The 23207-nt window shown below is 51.8% G+C and overlaps 1 protein-coding gene across 5 annotated transcripts in view; it reads right to left on the bottom strand.

Annotated features, from left to right (window-relative positions):
• Window positions 1-749: 749 nt before the first annotated feature.
• Esrrb (estrogen related receptor beta) overlaps window positions 750-23207 on the bottom strand; it is a 203999-nt gene continuing 181541 nt past the window's right edge. For all 5 annotated transcript variants that reach the window (XM_004649392.2, XM_012947668.2, XM_045154729.1 and 2 more), the window contains 4 exons: window positions 18372-18482; window positions 17782-17943; window positions 6163-6432; window positions 750-3433 (listed from right to left, as the gene is read on the bottom strand). In XM_004649392.2, the coding sequence (XP_004649449.1) occupies window positions 3189-3433; window positions 6163-6432; window positions 17782-17943; window positions 18372-18482 (788 nt within the window). In that variant the 3' untranslated portion in view covers window positions 750-3188. The remainder of the gene's footprint in view (window positions 3434-6162; window positions 6433-17781; window positions 17944-18371; window positions 18483-23207) is intronic.

Consider the following 23207-nt stretch of genomic DNA (forward strand, 5'->3'; position numbering starts at 1 on the left):
TCTTTTACAGTGGAATAGCCACAGGCTGTGGCCCACGCTGTAGTAAGGCCTCCCCTCCCCACCCACTCATGCACCCCCAAACTGAAACAAAAAAACAAACATCAAAGGAGAAGCAGGACTAGATGAGAAGAAAAAGGATCAGGAAGAGTGGAAGGGGGACAGAGGAAATTAATGTGCGTGGGGGCGTGAAAGTTTCCAAAATGCACTATATACAAGGATAAAATTGTTAGGACATAAATAAAAAAGAATGCAACACAGAAGAGGCCTGCCTGACCCATAATTGTATGCACTCCAAACCCTGCCTGATGCCTGCCTCACTTCTGGAATGAACACGCGTGCGCGCGCGCGCGCGCGCACACACACACACACACACACACACACACTGGCTGACGCGTGAAGCCGGCTGTGGCTTTGCTGCCTGAGTGTGTTAAGGCCACTGTTTGTGCTTCCCACATGAGATGACCTAACTCTGGCGCTCATGGAAATCACAAGGGCCTTGTAGACACTGGGCTTCTGAGATGGCACTCCTGACTTGTGCTGACCAACACCCTTATTTCTGTTTTGAGGTGCTGAGGATTGAACCTTTAGCCTCCCGCATACTAGGCAAGCACTGAGCACACTTCCCACAATACCCATGGGACCCACACCCTTTCTCTCAAGCTGGTGTGGCCTCTCCTTATATAGGCCTGAGACCCGTCCTGTCCAGAGGGCAGCAAGTCGACCGATGATTCAAGAAGAAACGCTCAGCAGGCCTTTCCTTATTTATTAGATTCCAGATACATGGGACTGGATGGGAGAACCCTAGCACATGTGATTTACATGGGAGCTTTGGGAGAACATGGAACAAGAAAATACATACAGGGAGGCGAGATGACACCAAGGGACTGCCGGTTAAAAAATATATACATCTCAAGAAGCCATTCCAGCCACAGTATCATTATCAGAAAATAAATCAATCTCTCCACATAGTGCTTCTCTTTGGTGCTGTCCCACGGGCTTAGACTCTGGGCTCTTCGGTCTTACCACATTCTATCACCCTCCCCTGCCACCTATCTGCCTGGGGTACTGGAGTCTCAAGGGAAGGACAGGGGAATTGCTAACCCTGCTGCCAACAGCATCTTATTTCTCGAATCATGGCCTGGGAAGTCACCAGTTTGTGTGCAAAAATTGGGAGACATGAAATACCATCTAGAACCTTCAGAAGGATGGGTACAAAGGAAATAAATAAAACCCAGCCAGCACCTGCTCAATGGTTGGCTGTTTTTTCCCCCCCTTGGCATTTCAAACAACCTGAACCATTAGCACACAACTAAAGGGCTATCTATCTCCTCTCCACTTCCAGAAACGGAAGACGTAAGACGGAACATGGGCCCTGCCCCACAGGGGCTCAAACTGAAGATGTCCCACTGAGCTTCCCCACCAGGCCCCACACCTTGCGGGCCTTTCATCCGCCCAGGCTTCCACCAAGCAGCTGGCCCTCTCCTTCCATTCCAGATGCCCGGTGGATTCTCTGCCAGAATGGTCTACAGTTGCAGAAGACGGCTGTGCGTGGAGTACTTGCTATGTGTTAAAGCAGTGGCAAGCTGGACGACATTCCCAGGAGACGACAGCCCTGCCCACTGGTGACAGCGGGCCCGGCCTTGACACTTACGCAGTGCATGCGGAGAACCAGCTGCTGGGGGCCTGTCTCCCCAGACACACAAAACAGCAGTGAGGCTGGGGAGCATCCGATCACAGGTTCCCACAAGGTTTCCCAGGCCGAGTACTCAGGGCTGGGCCCCTAAGGGGTGTCTGACTTGCTTGATCCACTTTCCTAATGCCCAGACACCTTTACCAAAGGGGACCAGTGGTGGCATGGAGAGCCAGGGAAGGGGTCACACTGGACTCGGGGCTGTGACTTCCCACGGCCCTCTCTCTGGAGGACCTCAGAGCAGTGTCTGCTGCTCCTCAGCAGTCAAGCCAGGAAGGCTGGGCCAGTATCGGCTCCTTCAAGAGTCTAGAAGAGAGGCCTGGCATTTGGGTGGCATCTGCTCACCTTCCCTCAGTGGCTAGGTGTGGTCTGTGGGTCACCCAGGTGGCAGGTCCATTTTCTATCACACTAAAGCCCCTCATCTCCAAGACCTTCCACACTTCCCTCAGCTAGCTCATGGGCACTGATGGGAGTTCGGGAGTGGGGGACACAGGGTGAGAAACTATTCCCACGTGGCCAGGGCTGCACCCTTTCCTGGAGTAGACTCTCTTGTGTGCGGAACCGTGGGATGGTAGATTGCCCCACACTGCAACCACACTGCAGAGCCCTTGCCAGGGAGCTACACTCACAAGTCCTTTGTTCAATGTACCCCTGGACATCCTCTTTGCTCTCCCCGCCCTGCCCTCACCCCAGGGCTCTGGACCTGCAATGAGATGAGAACCCCAGGTGCCCCAGGATGGGGGCAGGTTCTAAACTCCCCACAGATCGCTTGGCTGGACCTGGAGCCTGCTCTTCTCTGGGTGAGTGTCTGTCTCTGTGACTGGGAGTCTCTTGGGCTGTCTGAGGTAGGGGCAAGAAAGGAAGCATCTCATGGGTTGATGGGGTGTCCCTGGTTCCCTGGTGCGGGCATGGACCTGGACTTGGGGTGCTGAGGCTGAGGAAGAGCGCAGGGAGGAGACCTGCACATTGGGGCCTCAGGAGCAGCCCCAGGGACCTGTGAGTAAGCAAAGCCTCTGTTAGAAGACATTCCTACCTCAAGGACCTGCCCTCTGCAAGACCAGCACCTACAGAGGCCCCAAACCTGAGCCTCGGAACCTGGGTGCAGAGAGCTGCGCACCTAAGCCCTAGGTGGGGAAGGGTTTGGAAATGGACTCGCTGGTTTGGTGCCGGAGGGGATGCAACCTCTGGTGGCTTCCAGCACTAAAAGGAGACAGACCTGGCCCAGGCCTAAGCACTGCCCACGGAGAAGGAGAAAATACCAAAGAAAAAGCAGGTGACAGATGAGCCCTCGCCCCTGCCCTCCCATCCCTGTCCCCACCCCCCACCCCGTTGTCCCCAGGAGTCTGCACACATGGTCAGGAAGCAGGACACCCCTTGTTCTCTGGGAATGCTCAGAGCCCCGGCACAGGGGTCAAAGATCAAAGCTGGTGTCTGTGGAGGTCTCCGCGTGGATCTGTCTGTCTGTCCATGTGTGGGCGCCTGTCTGTGGGCCGGGCCATCACACCTTGGCCTCCAGCATCTCCAGGAAGAGTTTGTGCATGGGCACCTTGCCCTGCACTTTCACGCTGTAGAAATGCTGCACGGCCTTGGCGGCGGTCTGCCGCAGCAGGGGCAGCGTCAGCAGGAGCTTGCCCGTCCTCCGCGGCTCCTCGTGGCGCTGGCTCAGCTCGTAGTCCTGCAGCGCCTCGTGCAGCATTTCCTGCAGCTTCTGCACCGCCTCCAGGTCCTCGATGTACATGGAATCTGTGGGCACAAGGTGAGCGTCAGCGCCAGCCAGGCACCGGGCCTGACTTCAAAGCCGGGGTGTGGAGAGCACCGTGGCGGCCGTCACAGTCCGACGGCACCTCTTGAGAGACCCCCCCCCTTCCCATAAGGTGGCCACGGACAAGTCCGAGGATTTGGACCTGGGCAGACCTGTCGCATTCCTTGGAGGTGTCAGGGGAACCTTGGGAGTCTGGCTGGCAGAGTTCGAATCCTGTGTCCCTTTGTTTGCTGGCTCTCTGGCCTTAGCTAAGTCGTTTAAATTCTCTGTGCCTCGTTTACCTACTTCTGAGATGGGCTTCAGAGGGCTACATGGCTCAGGGTTTAGATGACAGTCAAGGACTACCTCTGTGCTGCCACCAACACCAGCTTCTCCATTCTGCAGTGTGGCCACTAAACCTGCAAAAGCTCTGGCTATAGCACACTTGCCCAGCATGCGCAAGGCCCTGACTTTGAACTCCAGCACTGCAAAGACAGATACAGAAAAAAGCGTTGAAGAAGGGGTTGAACTTAAGTCGTGACTGGCGTTTGACAGAAACTGACTTAAGTCCCAGAAGAGAAGGCGCTGTCTGACGTTGGAGTACAGTTGGATATGAGAGAAACAAAGCTAAGGGATTCTTCTAGAACCCACCTGGGAGAGCCAGTCAGCACCTTCCAGCCTTCCTTTATACCTGGACTACCCCACCCCACCGACCTTCATTCCAAGGCCCACAGAGCAGAGGGATCTGGGCCAACTTCCTTTAATCCCAGCACTGGGGAGACAGAGTTCGGAGTGAGTCTGAGGCCCGCCTGAGACTACATAGTGAATTCTGGGTCAGCCTGGGCTAGAGCGAAACCCTACTTCAAAAAGACAAACAAAGGCTGGAGGGATGGCTTAGCAGTTAAGGCATTTGCCTGTAAAGCCAAAGGACCCTGGTTCGATTCCCCAGGACCCACGTTAGCCAGATGCATCTGCAGTTCGTTTGCAGTGGCTGGAGGCCCTGGTGTGCCCATTCTCTCTCTCTCTCCCTCTTTCTCTGTCAGATAAATAAATTAAGATATTTTAAAAAGGGACAAGCAAACAAACAACGACAACAACAAAAGAATGTACAAAAGAAAAAAAAAAAAAAGGCCAAGTAACTCATCTGCACAGGAATGCAAGGGACGACCAGGGTTGAAGGAGGTACCAGTCAGTGCCTGGTAAATAGTAGCCATTACGTTATCACTGTGGACTTGTTCCAGGGTGGGCACCCTGGCAGGGATGGGCAGTAGTGGTGCCATGTCCAGGTCTCCACAGTTCTCTGCTCCCTGCTGCTACATCAGTGAGGATTCGAGTTGATTCCAGCTCTACGCTCTTGGCCATTCGCAGCCTGAAGGTCTAGGACCCAGCCTCCAGACCCCCCTCTACTCAGCCTGTCCCCCTCCCCCGTGCTCCCCAAGGAGCCTACAATTGACAGGTGCCTTCAACCAAAAATGAAATAAAATAACATTGCAAGATTAATTTCTTTGCAATCCATCAGCAAGTCTGTATTGATGGTATTGATAAACTGTTAATTACAAAATCGATGGCTATGATTTTGTATTCTTTTTCTGCTGTCAGAGAGCCCTACATATGCCTGGGATGCAGGTGCAGAGCGGCCAGCAGGCTCCCAGGAGGCTGAGCTCTGGGCTCCCTGTCAGCCCCTGATGCGTTCTGCTCTTCTGTTAGACACCAAGCCTAAGGCCATGAACCAGCGCTGGATAGTCACTCCACAGTGGCCTGCAGTGACCTCTTGGCTCCACCCCTCCCCCAGCCAACAGGCTCTCTGGGTTGCTGGGGAACTTTCTTACCTAGTGGCTGTGGACAGGACTGACGTCTCAACTGACCCCATCCCCACCCAGTCCTTGGCAGCCCTGAGTTTCTTATTGGACCCTGTTGCAGTCAGGTTCACACTGCTAGTAGAAATCACCCAACCAAGAGCAGCTTGTGGGAAAAAGATGTTTATTTTGGCTTACAGGCTCTAGGGGAAGCTCCACGATGGCAGGGGGGAAATGACGGCATGAGCAGAGGGTGGACATCACCCCTTGGGCCACATAAGGTGGGCAACGGGAGCAAGAGAGTATGCCAAACACTGGCAAGGAGAAACTGGCTATAATACCCATAAGCCCGCCCCCAACAATACACCAACTCTAAGAGGCTTTAATTTCCAATTGCCATCAGCTGGGGAACCTAGCGTCCAGAACACCTAAGTTTATGGGGGACACCTGAATCAAACCACCACAGACTCCCCCCCCAACTGCTTTTCCATCTGTACCCCATATTCTGGCTCGAGATGACAGCTCCACAGGGACACCACAGGGACTGACATTTTGTGGTCTTTCCTGGGGTAAAAGGAAAGCCAAAATCCTGAATGTCACACCCACACACCAGTGCACGATGGTCCCTAGATGCCACTGGGGCAAGAAGTCTGGGTTCGTCAAGCCTCGTCCCATGTGGCTGTTGAGTGTGGAGTAAGTTCTGCTTTTGTCCCCATTCCACTGATGAAGAAACAGAGGCTCAGAGCGGCAGAAGCAGATTCGACCCGTGCAAATACCAAAGTGTAAACCCAGCGCTGGCCTCACGACTGTCCTTTGGGCTCGACAGGGCAGCTGGTACAGTTCTCTGTCAACTCCTGCCCAGTGCAGCCAGCCTGATTCAGCCTGGGCTCCGGAAGATCCCCCGAAACCCCCTGCAGGCCGTACACCACTCTTACCCGAGTTGGCAAGGGCCAGGGCCTTGAGCGTCACAAACTCCTCCTTTTCCACCTTGAGCCGCTTGTACCTGCGCACCAGCTGCAGGATGGCACGGTAGAGCTCCAGCAGCCCCGCCAGGCGCGAGTGCTCCTCGTCCATGATGTAGTCCTCGGCGTAGACCAGCTTGTCGTCATAGGGCAGCGAGCGGTACACGATGCCCAGGATGAGGATCTCCATCCAGGCGCTCTGCAGCAGGCTCATCTGGTCCCCTAGCGACAGATTCGAGAAGCCTGCAGGAGGGGTGAGAGGGCTGCTGGTCAGGAAGGAGGAGCCTGGGGGCTTGCTGGTGGGCATAGATGGGGATGGGCCGTGTCCTTGCGTCGGGAACCTGCTAGGGGGCTGGGGGGGGCCCTCCGTGCAGCCGCTGGACTCATTCCAGGCTGAGGGAGTCGCGCTCGGAGCTCACGGACAAGAATCACACAAGGAGAGCTTGGTCAGAGTTGACTGCGCTACGATTGTCGGCTCTAGGTCTTTTCCAGTGTCTGGAGAGATGCTGATTAATTAGCTGCGTTTGTAATTTTGGTAGCTACTGACTTCAAAGCAGGATCAGATTGGGAGATGGCAGTGCGGGATCTCAGCCACTCAGGGCTTTCCCGGCTCCTCTCGTTGCTCATTCCAGAGGGCCCTTCTGCTTTAAAATGACACCCGGGGGGCTGGCAAGATGGTTTAGTGGCTAAGGTGCTTGCCTGCGAAGCCTAAGGACCCAGGTACGATTCCCCATTACCCGTGTAAGTCAGATGCCCAAGGTGGTGCATGCATCTGTAGTTTGGTTTGCAGTGGCTAGAGGTCCTGGTATGCCCATTCTCTCTCTCTCTCTTGAATAAATCAATGAATTAAATTAAATGCCATCTGATTCTGATTCAGTATTCAGCCAGGAGTAAGGACTCGGCTGTCTGTGACCTAGTCAGAGATCTTGTGACTATTGCCTGGGTCTCCGGGACCAGTAGCATTTTCTCACAGGCAGTCTATGCTCCCAGGGGTCAACTGGGGCACTCCTTAAATGATGACTCAGGAGTTCAGTGACATCTCTGGTTCTTCCCCCTCTCCCTAGGGAGGATGCTGACTCCCAGCACTCAGGAGGCAGAGGTAGGAGGATTGGCATGAGTTCAAAACCACCCTGAGACTCCATAGTGAATTCCAGGTCAGCCTGGGCTAGAGTGAGACTCTACCTCGAAAAACCAAAAAAGAAAGAAAGATAGAGGTGGGAAACGGTCCAGATTCATGACACTGTCTTGTCCAATATGCTCTGGAGGCTGTCTGAACTCGAACTCTGACAGCTCATGTGCTGGCTATCGTACACGGGCTGACCTTGAGGGAGCCGCGCAGACTCTCCAAGCCTTGGCCTCTTCATCCATGAAACAAGCATAAGAGTCACTGTGAGCTCGAAATGGGGCAACGAGTGCAGAACATGAACACTCTTACTATTACTGTTGAGATGGAATCACTCTGTGTGTGAACTTCACTTAGGCAGTCAATTAATAGCTTGATTTACGAGAGGGCATTTCAAATAGCTCAACCAGTAGACAGGAGGCAGTAACTTCGCTGGGAGAGCCCTGGGAAACTGAGCGACGAGTCTACCCCTGACCAAGCTGGAAGGATGAAAAGAAGCAGCTGGCTGTGGTGGTGCATACTTGTGATCCCAGAACTAAGAAGGCAGAGGTAAGTGCACCCAGAGTTCAAGGCAAGCCTTGGCTACACAGCAAGTTTGAGGCCAGCTTGGGCTACAATGAGTCCCTGTCTCAAGAGAGAAAACGGGGCTAGAGAGATGGCTTAGCGGTTAAAGCGCTTGCATGCAGAACCTAAGGACCCAGGTTTGATCCCCTAGTGCCCACGTAAGCCAGATGTACAAGGTAGTGCATGTGTCTGGAGTGCAGTCGCAGTGGCTAGAGGCCCTGAGGTACTCTATTCTCTACTCTCCTTCCTCTTTCTCTCTCTACTAAATAAACAAATGAATAAATGAAGAATTTTTTGAAGATGGATGGAAGGAAGAAAGGAAAGGAAGTTTTCTGACTAACTTTGCTTATGGAGGGATTCCTTTAGGCCTGTCTGTCTGGACATTGCTTCTGAAACGTGGGGGCTGGAGGGCAAGTAATAAGGGGGTGTGAGTAATGAAAGAACTGGGTGAAGAGCCAGCGCCGCTCCCAGCACGCAGTGGGATGCTTGCAATGGTTGGCACATTACATCCTTCTCTTTGCTGGTTCCCAGTTCCTGCATCCTCCTTGTCTTAGGACCTGTGCAGTGTCTTCCATTACCCACTCTCGGGGCATACATGGGGCTAAAGGCCAGTCATGAGGCTGGCCACACTGGCCTCTGTTTTCTAAGTCCATTCTCAGGGTTCCTGGTCTCACCGCTGAGCTCCTGGACTCCTTGGGTGGCCAGCCAGACAGCGGCAGGAGACACCCCATCTCGGGCTCAGCTCAGCGCGCTTCCGCCCAAACTCCCAGCACCACAGAGGGTGTGTGGCCACCTATGGGGGTCCAGGGAGCCCGAGGTAATAAAAGATAGATAGAAATGGACATCCAATTTCCCTTATCAGGTCCCTGAGTAGGAGAGAGGCTTTGGGCGACATTAATTAACAGATACCAATCAGCGAGCACAGGAGGGTGAGTGGGAAGTGAACTGCACCGGGAGGGAACCTGAGAACAGAAAGGCTGGGAGGAGGGCGGAGGAGACAGGGACGAAATGAACAGACAGCTGAATCGGATCAGAAGGTTGCAGAAGGGGAGGGGGAGGCAAAGGCAGGGAAGGAGGGAGGCGGCTCAGCACACAGGTGCGACCCTCACAAGACTATCACCCGCATGCTTCTAGCTAAATGCCAGCCCAAGCCAGGCACGAGGGACAGATGGCGTGTTCAAACCAGGGCTCGCGGGCTTCGGAGAGCTTACAAGCCACCATGCATCACTGGTCAACATGAAGCTGTGATTGTGAGACCTTCAGGGACTCTAAGACTTCAAGAACATGCAATGGGAACGTGTCCTAATAGACAGCCCTGGGAGGCCTTGTACGAGAGCTGCCTTTGGAGCCAAGCTCTGAAAGGACACACTTAAGTGTCCTACTGCTAAGTCCCAGCTCTGAGCTCCTGGGGACCACCGGGTCCCTCACCTCCCTACTCTCCCGGCCCAGAGCAGAAAGGGTGCGGCACTCATGGCTCAAGGAACTAACAAATGCTATGGGCCTGGGCCCCCAAGTGGCAGGGAAATGTATTTAAAGCGCTTGCTCAGAGCCTGTTAGAGCCTCCTTGGGCTCAAGTTGACAGTTTGGATGTGGTTCACAGACCAGCACAGTCTTATGGAGAGAGAGGGGAGCGGCCACCTGGAAACCCCTGTGCCACCCCAAGATGGAGGGGGCCGTGCAGGTTTGAGGTTTCAGCACTGAGCTCAGCACTCACAGGAGAAGCGTTTTTCTTCTACCTCTTTGAGCATCTGTAAAATTCCTGGACAGCTCTGAAAACCCCAACAGACTCAAGCATGAGTATGCAAAAGTGTCTGCTGTCTTGCAATATGTGAAATCACTCAACTGTTTTCTAACATTTGAGAAAAGAAACACTAAAAGAAAAAAATGAAATATGCTTACCTCCAGGAAGGGAGGGGGTAGAGATGGAGGTAAGATGTGTTTATGTGCACACTTTTGCCTACTTTTGGCTTTTAAATCCCATCAAAATACGTTCAACAAGCTGGGGGTGGTGGCGCATGCCTTTAATCCCAGCACTCAGGAGGCAGAGGTAGGAGGATCACCGTGAGTTCGAGGCCACCATGAGACTACATAGTGAATTCCAGGTCAGCCTGAGCCAGAGTGAGACCCTACCTTGAAAAACCAAAAAAAAAAAAAAAAAAAAAAAAACGTTCAACAAACAAAATTAAATCATAATAAAATAGAGAGCTGGCTATGGTGGCACATGCCTTTAATTCCAGCACTCAGGAGGCAGAGGTAGGAGGACCACCATGAGTTTGAGGCCATCTTGAGATTACGTACTAAATTCCAGGTCAGCCTGGGCTAGAGTGAGACTCTACCTAAACACACACACACAGAGATACCAGATGCAGACATCTGCAGCCTCAGTGCCCCTGTGGCAATGGGAAGAAGACAGGGGAGAACCACAAAGCTTGCAAGCCAGTCAGTCTTGTCTTCCAAGCTGCAGAAAAACAAGGGAAACCTGTCACAGACAAGGCAGGAGAGGACCAGTGGCCTGAGGTTCTTTCCTGACCTCCACATGCAGGCTGGATATGTGCATGCCCAAACACACACGTTTAAAAAATAAAGAAAGGGAGCCGGGCGTGGTGACACACACCTTTAATCCCAGCACTAGGGAGGCAGAGGTTGGAGGATCACTGTGAGTTCGAGGCCACCATGAGACGACATAGTGAATTCCAGGTCAGCCTGGGCTAGAGGGAAAACCTACCACTAAAAACCAAAATAATAATAATAATAAATTTTTAAAATAAAAACGGGGGGCTGGAGACATGGCTCAGCAGTTAAGGCGCTTTCCTGCAATGCCTAATGACCTGGGTTCCATTCGCCATTGCCCAAGTAAAGCCATATGCACGAAGTGATGCATGCAACTGGGGTTCATTTGCAGTGGCCAGAGGCCCTGGTATTCCACATATTCATTCTCGCTCTCTCTCTCTCTCTCTCTCTCTCTCTCTCGGCTTACAAATAAATAAATAAAATATTTTAAAAAATAAAGAAGAAAGAAAAAACAGCAGATCGTAGTGGTATACACCTTTAATCTCATCTCTGGGAGGTTGAGGCCAGCCTGGGCTGCAGTGAGACCCTGCCTCAAATAGCTCCCCCAAAAGATAACAGAAACAATAAGCAATGCAAATCAGTAAACAATGAAAATGTGCCTAGTGTGATCATGTAAGTATGGTACAGATACACCTTTCAGTTAATAAATGGTAAATTAGAAACCGATTTGGTGCCACACGCCTTTACCCTCAGCACTGGGGAGGTTGAGGTAGGAGGATCACAGTGAGTTCAAGACCAACCTGGGATAGAGTAGGACCCTGTTTCAAAACAAACAAACCAGGCATGGTGGTGCATGTCTTTAATCCCAGCACTTGGGAGGCAGAGGTAGGAGGATCACTGTGAGTTCGAGGCTACCCTGAGACTACATAGTGAATTCCAGGTTAGCCTGAGCTAGAGTGAGGCCCTACCTCAAAAACGACACACACACACACACACACACACACACACACACACACACACATACACACACGATTAGAAGCCACTGGAGTTAGGTAGAGGTTGGAAGGCACAGATTACTTGCTCTGCTGTCCACCTGAGGGAAGTTTAATAACCCTTTTAATCTCCTTTGGAACAGCATAATCTTAACATGCTTGTATGTGGAACACTTCAAGTTCTGCTGAGTGCATTGAAAGTGCTACTATTTTTCACTGTTACATGCTGAAGTAGGGATAAAGCAGTGTTGGGGTGTGAGCCCATGGGTAGGTGAGGACCCCCCCCACATCGACCCTTATCTGTACACTGGTTGTACACACCAGATGGAGGGCTTGCAAGTGTTTCCTTGCCACTTCAGTCACATCTGGCATTTTCACTAGAAGAACGTACTCCCTGATTCAAGACCCAAAGCAGCTGGCGACCCCCTCCTGGCCTGCAGGAAAACCCTCTTCACAGGTTTCAGCGGCAGGCTGGACCTCCTCCTCCATCAAGTCATCACGGATCTGGAGTGGACTGACAGAGGCTGGGAGGGACCATGGTCCTGGACCAGAGCAAGGCTGGTCCTTGGGGTTCAGCCTGGGTGTGCTACCTACTCCAAGGCCCCTGGCTGCCAGGCACCCCACCGTGAGCTTTCCTGCCCCAGTAGATCTAATAGCACTTAGGCTCTGGCCCCAGCCCCCAGTGATTTGGCACCACAAACTCGCAGAATTTAAAAAAAAAAAAAGCATGTAATTTGTGGCAAGTGGAGTTCATAATCTGTTAATTTATGATCGTCTCTGCCGACCTGGAGGGCCATTAGGGAGGTAATAAAGGGAGAGGTAATTACAGGATCTGGGGCCACTTCAGACACAGCTGCTGTCACTCGGCAGCTCATCCTTCATCCAGCCTGGTGGTGGCTTCGACTGTTCAGGGCCCTTTCATGAGAACGCCTCCAAAGATCCTACACACACAGTAGTAGTCTGCGCTGGGCAGAGGTGGCAATGACTCCTCATGACAGCCCCCCTGGCCAGGGTGGACTCCAAGCTGCCTGGGGAGGGTGGACAGCTGACCAATAATGTATGGAGGCTGCAACGCCATCAAGTGCTGCCCGCTGCTGGCAAAGGCTGCTGCTGGCTTTTGCTTGGATCTCTTGCTCCAGGGAATAAGGTGTTTGCAACACTTGGGCTTGCCTCTAGGCAGCCCAGTACCTAAAGATCCTACTTCAGGGCTGGAGGGATGGCTTAGTGGTTAAGGCGTTTGCCTGCAAAGCCAAAGGACCCAGGTTTGATTCCCCAGGACCCATGTTAGCCAGATGCACAAGGGGGCATATGTATCTGGAGTTCATTTGTAGTGGCTGGAGGTCCTTGCACGCCTATTCTCCCTCTCTCTTCCCCTCTTTCTCTGCCAAATAAATAAATAAAAATAAACAAAATTTTAAAAAAAAGATCCTACTTAAGTTAGAACCCAGTGGCTTCAACAATGCTTGTTATTCTGAGCAAACTGCTATCAGCCCAAGCTCCCTACGTGGCCTTCCTTGTTCCAGTGGGTTCCTTGGGGAAGAAACTGACCTACAAACTGAGCCTGGTGGTGCATGCTTGTAATCCTAGCACTTGGGAGGTGGAGGAAGGAGGATTAGGAGCTCAAGGTCATCCTCAGCTACAAAGCAAGTTCAAGACCAGCCTGCCCGGCATAAGACCATGTTCTCTCCCAGGGGTGGTGGGGGGGAATAAAGGAAAGGAGGTAGGGAGGGAGAAATGGGAGGAACTGATATATAGCAGTCCCTCCCCTTACCTGAGATTTTACTTCCTGGGGTTTCAGTTATGCAAGGTCAACCCAGTCTAAAAATTTTAAGTAGAGGGGCTGAGGAGATCACTCACTCAACTGTTAAGGACACTTGCCTGCAAAGCCTGCTGTCCCAGATTCAATTCCCTAGCACCCGAGTTCATTTGCAGCCTGGCACACACCCATGTACGCATGTACATATATACATACATACACAAATTAAAAATTGTTAAGTAGAAAGTTCCACATATACACAATCCGTAAGTTTAAATTGTGCACTATTGTGAGTGTTACAGTGATATGCCCTCCTCTCTCTCTCTCTCTCTCTCCCTGTTCTGCCCATGACATGAATGAATGAGGCCTCTGCTCAGTGCATCCACACTGTATGTATTACCCATTCCTTTGTCACTTACATGCTGTCTCAGTTAGGAGATAGACTGTCACAGTACAAGCAGTGTGTTTGCACAAGCAATCCCGTTTTACTTAACAACGCTCCCGAAGCACTCTCGTAGTGACGCAGTGTGTCAATGCTGTGGACTTACAGGAGAACACAGCACACACAGAATTCAAACACACAGGGCTGGAGAGATGGCTTAGTGGTTAAGCACTTGCCTGTGAAGCCTAAGGACCCCGGTTCGAGGCTCGGTTCCCCAGGTCCCACGTTAGCCAGATGCACAAGGGGGCGCACGCGTCTGGAGTTCGTTTGCAGTGGCTGGAAGCCCTGGCGCACCCATTCTCTCTCTCTCCCTCTATCTGTCTTTCTCTCTGTATCTGTCGCTCTCAAATAAATAAAAATTTAAAAAAAAATTTAAAAAAAAAAAAAAGAATTCAAACACACAGAGTTCAAACACGGGGCCTATTGGAACTTTCAAGCATTCAAAGGGGCCCTTGGGTCAATCCCTCAGGAATCAAGGGCACTCCTGCAAGTCTCTGACTCAGCCAGTCCCCAGCAAGGGCCTCTTTGTGCATGCGAAGGCAAGTATGGGGTTGGGGAGATGGCTCAGCGGTTGAGGGTGCTTGCTTACAAAACCGGCAGGCTTGGATTGGTCCAGGTCCGATTTCCCAGTACTCACATAAAGCAAACGCCAAGTGGCACATGCATGTGAAGTTCCTGCGCGGTGGCAAAAGGCCCCGGTACGCCAATATTCTCTCTCTCTCCCCTCCTCCTTCCTTGCTTTCAAATAAATAAATAAGTTTCTTAAAAACAAACAGGTAAATATGAAGCACCTTGTGCGTCAGGCCAGGGGCTGACGTCACTGAAGCATGAGTCTGATCTCTAGTCCCCCACATGTGACGCCCAGTCCTCCTTCCCGTCTGTCAACAGGGGACATGGCTCAGAGCGAGCTCCGTTTGTAGCCATCCTCTTCCGTCCCCTCTCCACCACAGGGAGCCTGTCTTTAGATGAGTGTCCCACTGAATAGTTGATAGGCTTAAATCACTTAGTTCAAAAACATCGGGAATGGGCTGGAAAGATGGCAGTTAAGACGTTTGCTTGCAAAGCAAGGACCCAGGTTTGATTCCCCAGGATCCACATAAACCAGCTGCACAAGGTAGCACACAAGAGTCTGAAGTTTGTTTGCAGTGGCTACAGGCCCTGGTGTGCCCATTCTCCCTATCTGCCTCTCTCTCTCTCCTCTCTCTTAAATAAATAAAGTTTAAAAACAATATACATTGAGCCAGGCGTGGTGGCGCACACCTTTGATCCCAGCATTCAGGAGGCAGAGGTAGGAAGATCTGTGTGAGTCTGAGGCCACCCTGAGACTACATAATGAATTCCAGGTCAGTCTGGGCTAGAGTGGCGAAAAAAAAAAACAATAAATAAATAAATAAACAAACAAACAAACACTGTGCACTTGAGGTTTACATACACTAGCAGAAAACTCCATTAATTTTACCTTAAACACGGAAGGTCAAGCCTAAAAGATTGTGACTTCAGATTGATGCAAAACAGGCAAATCAGTGTTTAAGCCAAATGAGCCCCTTTGTTTACTTTACCTTATTGGATTGATAGATTGGTTGGTTGGTTGGTTGGTTGGTTGATTGATTGAGACAGGGTATCAGGTTGGCCATGATGGGTCTGAACTCAATATGTAGTCAAGGTTGACCTTGAACACTTGGATTCTCTTGCCTCTACTTCCCAAGTGCTGGGATTAGCTGTACACTCTAGAGCCTCCAGTTTATGACTTGCTAGGGATTTAAGGGACTTGCGCCCACTAGGCATGCACTGCCCATTAAGCCACATCCTCAGACACTATTTGGGTGCTCTGAGAGTGACTATTCCAGGGAGTCCTTCCTGGCTGGCCTGGAACTTGCTATGTAAAACAAGCTGGCTTTGAACTTGAAGCAATCTTGCCTCTGTCTCCCAAGAACCGAGATTATAGGCATGAGCTACCACCCCTGTTACTTTACCTTTTTAATCCAAAGGAATTCAAAACCAGGTGGAATTAAAGCACACCTGTAATCCCAGCACTCGGGAGGCAAAGGCAGAAGGACAGAAATTCAAGGTCATCCTCAGCTATGAAAAGTTTAAGGCCAGCCTGAGCTACATGAAACTGTCTCAAAAAAATTTTTTTTTCCAAGGTGGGGTCTCACTCCAGCCCAGGCTGCCCTGGAATTCACTCTGTAGTCTCAGGATGGCCTCGAACTCACAGCAATCCTCCTACCTCTGCCTCCCGAATACTGGGATTAAATTAGACCATGAGTTTGAGGCCACTCTGAGACTACAGAGTGAATTCCAGGTCAGCGTGGACTAGAGTGAGAGAGACCCTTCCCCAGGGGGGAAAAAAAGAGCTTTGGAAAGATACACTAGGGCTGGGTAAAGTGGCACACGACTTTAATCCCAGCACTCGGGCGGCAAAGGTAGGAGGATCTCCACAAGTTTGAGGCCATCCTGAGACTACATAGTGAATTCCAGGTCAGCCTGAGCTAGAGAGAGACCCTACCTTGAAACACCAAAAAAAAAAAAAAAAAAAAAAAAATTAAAATTTTAAAAAAAGCACTAGTGCAAATGAAGGCTTTGCTGGTAACGATGTCATTCCTGGAAATGATGACAACCACGGCAAGTGTGGCAGTTATGAGCGTGCTACCTCCTCACAGAACTCCATTCGTGATTCCCATTTACAAACAGCTAACGCTGAAGCTCGGAAAAGCGCAGCACCTTGCACAAAGAGAAGCTGTCGCTGGGCCAGCAGCCCCGGCTGTCTGACTCCAAAGCCCCTGTTCCCCAGCAACCACGAGGCTCTTCCAGTCCCTCACGGGGCCCACATGGGAAAGCATGGGGGTTCGTAGGAAGACAGAGTCTGGGTCATACGCCTTTCCTTCAGAGGTGACGGGAGTGGGACTGACGGAAGACAGTGACTCAAGAGACCGCCAGGCGCCACTCCCGGGTCACTCCCAGGACAAAGTACCTGTGTGACCGGCAGTAGAAGTGTGGGGGGCAGGGCTGGGATATCTGTGCCTAATTTGGCTCCAGGTTAGTGGAGCAATCCAGGCTGAGGTGTCTTAAGCAGTGGCCTGAACCCACATCTGTGCTGAGCCAGCACAGGGCAGATTCAAAAACCTACTGAGTGTATAATCCCGAGAGGCTGATCTTCTTAGCAAGAAAGCACCAGCCAGGTGCCTGGCAAACCCACCCTGGAGTCAGAACGCCCAGGGACCACCGGAGGCACCTAGGCTTCCTGCTCGTTAGTGTTGCGATCTCACACAGGACCTGTCGGCTCACTTCGATCAACTGCTTGGTACCCTTGGCTAGCAGCACACCTCTGCTATAGCCGCTCTAGAACCGTGTTCTTCTTTCAGGGCCGAAGAGACGCTTCCTGCGTCACAGAGCTAGAACCGGAGCCCGTGGTGGGGAGGGGGCCCGTCACTGGAGGACATAACAGGGTGTCTCCAGCCTACTTGGAGCCAAGGTGCTAGAGCGTGGGAACAGAACCTGAGACTGCCCAGAGAAAGGCCGACGGGACATTATGGGGACTTGTATTCACCAAAATGAAACTAATAGGCTTAACCATCTACCCAGACCAAGAGGGGGTCACATGGAGCTAAGAGAAGCCCACATCACATACTTGCTGCCCCAGTAGTGCTCTTAAAATCATGGGATCTCAGTAAGGAGGGGCTCACAAGAGACACGGCAGGTAGCCACAGTGCAGTGAGCCATTCCCACTTTCACCGTTTCATCCTCAGATCAAAGCCCACCAAGGAGGGGATCAGATACTCCCATTCATAGGTCACACGACATGCCCAAGAAACCCAACAAGGAAACAGGTGACCCAGAGTTTGAATGTGACCTGTGAGGCCCAAGCCCCTAATCCTATCGCCTCCTCTTCTGTTTGCCACTTACATGAAGCTATGCTCCTATGCAATCCCAATAAGGTGTACAGGAAGGGCCTACTTTTTGTCTTTAAGGGTTCAAGGAACTTGTCTTTGAGTGAGAAGTTCTGTTGAGCCCCTAACCTATCATCTATATGACTGGGCCTCCCAAACTTTGCTCCTCACCCCCAATCTCAGGAGAGCAAAGGACTCAGAAAGAACAGGCTTGCCAAAGTCTCCCAGGTCTCCTGGGGGCCAGGCCTCAAGCATCAGGGACACAGTTAGGGCGCGCGCAGCCCCAGACCACCCTCCCCCGATCCTCCCCGACTCACCTGGGATGTGCTTGGCCCAGCCAATGATGACCACAAGTTCTCGGTCTGCCAGGTCGCAGAGAGTGGTAAGGGCCTTGATGTCCCCCTCGGGCATGCCAGGGGGAGGCATGGCGTACAGCTTGTCTGGCTCCGCCACCAGTAAATATGAGACAATCTTGGTCACTGTAATGACCAGAAAGGTTAAGATAAATGCCTGGGAGATAGGCAAGGGCAAGGTGGAGCCTCGCAGCAGCCTGACTTGGGTTTCTGAGAGCCTCAAGAGTATCAAGTAAGTTGGAGTCACTGTGTCAACTGTGTGAACTATCCCACTGTGGGGAACTACTAGGAGAACCTGGCACCACATCCCTGGGAGGGTGGCCAGGGAAGCAGGACTGGATGCTGGCACCCATGCTTCATTTGGAGCCCAATCTGTGCCATCCCAGACGGACAAGCCTTCTGATGTGGCCAGGCAATGCCAGGCACTGGTGGCCCCTCCAAGATCCACACTGCCCCATGATCTAGTGGAAGGGAGTTGGCATCATCTTCCGGGGCCATGCCAGATATTCCACATGCAGATGCTGGGCAGAGGGCAGGGCCCATCCGCTACTCACATGGCTTCTTAGCAGGTGGGGACATCTGTAAGCTCAGGTAGGGGCTGCTCTCGGAGTCCAGCCGCCGCTTGTACTTCTGACGGCCTCCGCGTACTCGGTCCAGACGCACACCTGTTGGGGGAAGAAGGGTCTGCTCTAACGAGCTGCTCCGTGTGGCCAGGGTGCGACCACTGTCCCTTGGAAATACCACGCTAAGTCCACCAGGGTCATGCCCACGGCCAGCCTCAGACCAATCATAAAACAACGGTCTGGGGCTGGAGAGATGGCTTAGCAGTTAAGCGCTTGCCTGTGAAGCCTAAGGACCCTGGTTCGAGGCTCGGTTCCCCAGGTCCCACGTTAGCCAGATGCACAAGGGGGCGCACGCGTCTGGAGTTCGTTTGCAGAGGCTGGAAGCCCTGGCGCGCCCATTCTCTCTCTCTCTCTGTATCTGTCTTTCTCTCTCTGTCTGTCGCTCTCAAATAAATAAATAAAATTTAAAAAAAAAAAAAAACAACGGTCTGGAGGAATGGCCTTCCCACTTTCCCTAGGCCTGGTCCTGCCTTTCTAGGTTCAGTATCTTCTAGAAGTGCAACTGAAGAGACCTTTAGCCCCTGAGAGCCTATGTCTCCAAAAGGGAATGCACACAAGGAAGGCCCTGCCACACATCAGTGTTGCAGATCTGCTCTGGTTCCCTGACAACACGGGAAAGGAAGGATCTGAACTGGCAGGCTCTTCAAGAGCCCAACTGGCTCACTAGATTTTTCTCAGAAGCATCTGGGTGCTCGTTACAAATCTCACTTTCTAGACCCCACAGGTATCCCTGGCCACCTCTTAAAAAAAAAAAAAAAAAAAAAGCCAATGCCCGCCGCAAAGGCAATGTGTCTAACAGGCTGGCATCCATCTCTAGGAGGCAAGGCCTACCACAGAGAGAACCATTACTGCCAATTTCTATTCAGCAGGTGGTAAGCCAACCCCATCCACAGCTCCTACTGGTTAGTCAGACACCCTTGTACCACTCACACGCTCCACTTGAAGACCAAGAACACAGGGCTTCCAGTGGGCACCTCACCCAGAGGCACTCGGGCTTTCTAGAATGACCACCTGCTCATGTGGAATCCATCCATCCCATCAGTTCCAATGTATGAACCTACGCAGATAGCATAGGGCGAGGGCAGACAGAGACAGCGTAGCCCCAGAGAGCAGGGGGGGTCCCTTGCAGCCTGGAAGCCACTCCTGCCTTCTTTCTGCCCCAGGCTCTGAGGCCAGCCCTTATGCAAGGTCCTTTCTTGGACTGGATCCTTTGACATGGAAGTAAAGTGAATAGCTTGTCCTCTCTGTGAACTGGGTCCCAGGGTACAAGGCCAGCCTCAGCTACACAGTAAGAGGAGACCCTGCCTTAAAAAAAAAAAAAACAAGGGGCTGGAGAGATGACTTAGTGATAAAGTACTTGCCTGCAAAGCCAAAGGACCCAGGTTCAATTCCCCAGGACCCACATAAGCCAGATGCACAAGATGGTGCATGCATCTGGAGTTTGTTTGCAGTGGCTGGAGGCCCTGATGCACCCATTTTCTCTATCTGCCCCCGCTGTCTCTCTGTCTGTTTCTCTCAAATAAATAAAAATAAAATAAAACAAGCTGAGCATGGTGGCACAGTCCTCTAACCCCAGCACTCGGGAGGCAGAGGTAGGAGGATTGCAGTGACCTCGAGGCCACCTGAGAGTACATAGTTACATAGTTAATTCCAGGTCAGCCTGGACCAGAATGAAACCCTACCTTAAAATAAAGAAAGAAAGAAAATAAGGCTGGAGAAATGACTCAGTGGTTTAGGTGCTTGCCTGCCAAGCCTAAGGACGTGGGTTTGATTCCCCAGTACCTACGTAAAGCCAGATGCACAAGGTGGAGAGTGCATCTGGAGTTCATTTGCAGTGGCTACAGAGGCCCTGATTCTCTCTATCTACCCCTCTTTCAAATAAATTAATGCAAAAGAAAAAAAGCACAGAAGCACAAAGTTGTTGCCTCAGCAACAGGCCAAGTTCAACTTCTGTTCCATTTTCCAAAGGTGAGGGGACACTGACACAGAGCTTGGGTCCTGTCTTTCCCTTTTCCAACAAGCTAAGGTGCTTGCAGATCTGGGAGCGGGGCCGGGAGCTTCCTCTCCAGTCCCAGGCCTCCCTGGACAGCCCGCTCCGTGGAGGTAGCAAGTCAGCCGGCCCAGTCTCCTCTCAAGAGGCCAGAATAAAGGCCAGGGACTGGAAGGACTATCCACATCCCAGTCCCTCCAGGGGCTACTTTCTGCTGTCTTTAAGGTATATACATCCAACGCATTTAAGTCCTAAGAACAAGAGGCAGTTTCGTAGAGCAATTCAAAGTAAAATGACTTTGTTGGTGGACAGGGCGGAGGCTAAAGGACAATTCCTTTGGGGGTGAGAGCAAGGAGGACACCACTATTCTCTCCCCACCCCAATTATGGGCCCCAGTACACAACCCCTCCCTGAGGGCAAGGAGGTGTCGGAGCACCAGGAGCTAGGAGTGTCATACCCTCCAGGACCCTAGAAGGTGCCGTTTCTTTGGGGCCAGTTGCTACACAGCACTTGACTTCCATTCCCAGGCACTAAAGTAGCTGGTGCTGCACAAGGCCACAGTGAATACTGATTGTGGGGCGGGGGGGGGGGGTGGATTCAGCATCCCATCTCTGATTTGTACCTAAATATAACTTCCCAATTAGTATCGTGCTAGGGGTCAGAGCTGTACCCTCAGTAGCCATGCATGGCCTGAGTGCCCTCTCTTCCCGCCTTCTGGAAGTCAAAACATAGTCGGTGCGCATAATCCCAGCACTTTGAAAGCAGAGGTAGGAGATCGCTGTGAGGCCAGCCTGGGACTACAGAGTGAGTTCCAGATCAGCCTGGGCTAGAATGAGACCCTGCCTTAAAAAAAAAAAAAAAAAAAAAAAAGCCACAAACCAACCAATAGGAGATAAAGGGCGCATGACACCCTCATAGGGTATGAGAAGCCACATGGTCCCCAATCCTAGTTGCAGCACTGTGCTGGGCTCTTGAATGGCCTCCAGTAAGCCCCGTTCTGCTTGGTCAGAAATGCCTGTAACTGCCCATGGAGCAGAAGCCGAGAGGAGGCGAGGATGCGGATGCAAGCAGCTGGGAGACGGAAGAGGACAGACCACGAGTGAGTAGGTGACTGCTCAATTTGCTGGGCCTCCTGTGACTCAGTGGAGGGTCAGGTGATCCATCAGTCACCCACAAAGGGCTGCTTTGACACTTCCTGCTTCCCTCACAGGCTAGGCTGAGGCAGCTGGTGACCAGAGCCCGGGGCAGAGTCATAGTCATCGAGTACCAGACCAGCACACACAGGCAGACTGATTGAGGTGAAGGGTAATCTTGTCAGTGTAGGCCAGAGGCCAGTAACATCACCGTCACCTGGGCTTGTTATAAATGGCCTCAGGACAACCAGAATCTGTGGTGTTTTTTTTTTTGTGTGTGTGTTTTTTTTTGAGAAAGGCTCTCGTGTATCCCAGGTTGGCCTCAGAACTCATCGTGTTGCCATGGATGACCTTGAACTCCTGATCCTCCTGCTTCTGCCTTACAAGTGCCGGGATTACAGGTGGGTGCTACCATGCCCAACTTGGGGCTTTGTGCATGCTGAGCAAGCACTGATCTTTATACCCGGCCCAGAATCAACATCTTCTCAAGGTGAGGGGTAGGGAGTCCTGTCCCGGGGTTATCCTGATGGACCTGCACCCTGGGCCTTAGGGGGCAGCAGACACCCAACCGCATGGGCCCTTGGGACTGCGGCTCAACTATGTGGTGGTTTGAAAGTAAATGTTCCCATAGCCTCAGGTGTTTGTTTGAGCCCACCTGGTGGAGCGTGGCTGGCGGTGTGTCACCAGGGGTGAACCTTGGGGTTCAGTCCAGCCCCTGGGTGTTCTCAGGCTGGCTGTGATCTCCCTGCTGTGGATGTGTGATGAGGGAGCCAGTTTCTTCCACCATGATCAAGACCCACCCCCCCCCCCGAAACTGTTCAGTCTGAAGTAAACCCTCTGCTCCCATAAGCTGCTTCTGGTTGAGTGTTTTGTCCCAGCAGTGAGAAGATAACGGCAACACCCACGTATAAGGCCTTCCAGCAGGGGCAGAAGGATGGCTGCTCCCCTGGTTAGAAGAGTTTCCTATCCCATCCTGTGACTTGTCTACATGAAAAACTTTTCCTTCCCCTTTAAAAATGCTGTCACGGCTGGGTTTGGTGGCGCACACCTTTAATCCAAGCACTCGGGTGCTGAGTTTGAGGTCTGCCTGAATTCCAGGTCAGCTTAGGCTACAGCGAGACCTTACCTCAAAATAACAAAAAAAGGGGGGGCACTGGAGAGATGGCTTAGCGGTTAAGGTGCATGCCTGCAGCGAAAGGACCCAGGTTCAGTTCCCAAGGACCCATGTTAGCCAGATGCACAAGGCGGCGCATGTGTCTGGAGTTCATTTACAGCAGCTGGAGGCCCTGGTGCATACATTCTCTCTTTCTCTCTCTATCTGCCTTTCTTTTTCTCTCTCTCAAAAAATAAAATTTTTAAGAAGTTTTAAAGATAAAAACAACAACAACATAAAAGAATGCTGCCATGACCAAGAGTGAAAGCCCACAGCACTCATGGGGTGGTGGGACCCCATCCCATACCGTACACTCCTCACGTGCCCAGGGATGATTTATTTGTTCTCTCATTCTTAGGGCCAAGGGGCCACTTTTGCCATCTTTCCTCCCAGAAGCCTCCATAAAGGAGCTTTCCTGTTCCCCTCCCCCCGCCCAGTCCTCCAATTCTCCAGGTGACACCCATCCAGAAAGGCCTACAGCAAAAGAAAAG

The sequence above is a fragment of the Jaculus jaculus genome, chromosome 7, assembly GCF_020740685.1.
Source record: "Jaculus jaculus isolate mJacJac1 chromosome 7, mJacJac1.mat.Y.cur, whole genome shotgun sequence".
NCBI classification, from domain to species: domain Eukaryota; kingdom Metazoa; phylum Chordata; class Mammalia; order Rodentia; family Dipodidae; genus Jaculus; species Jaculus jaculus.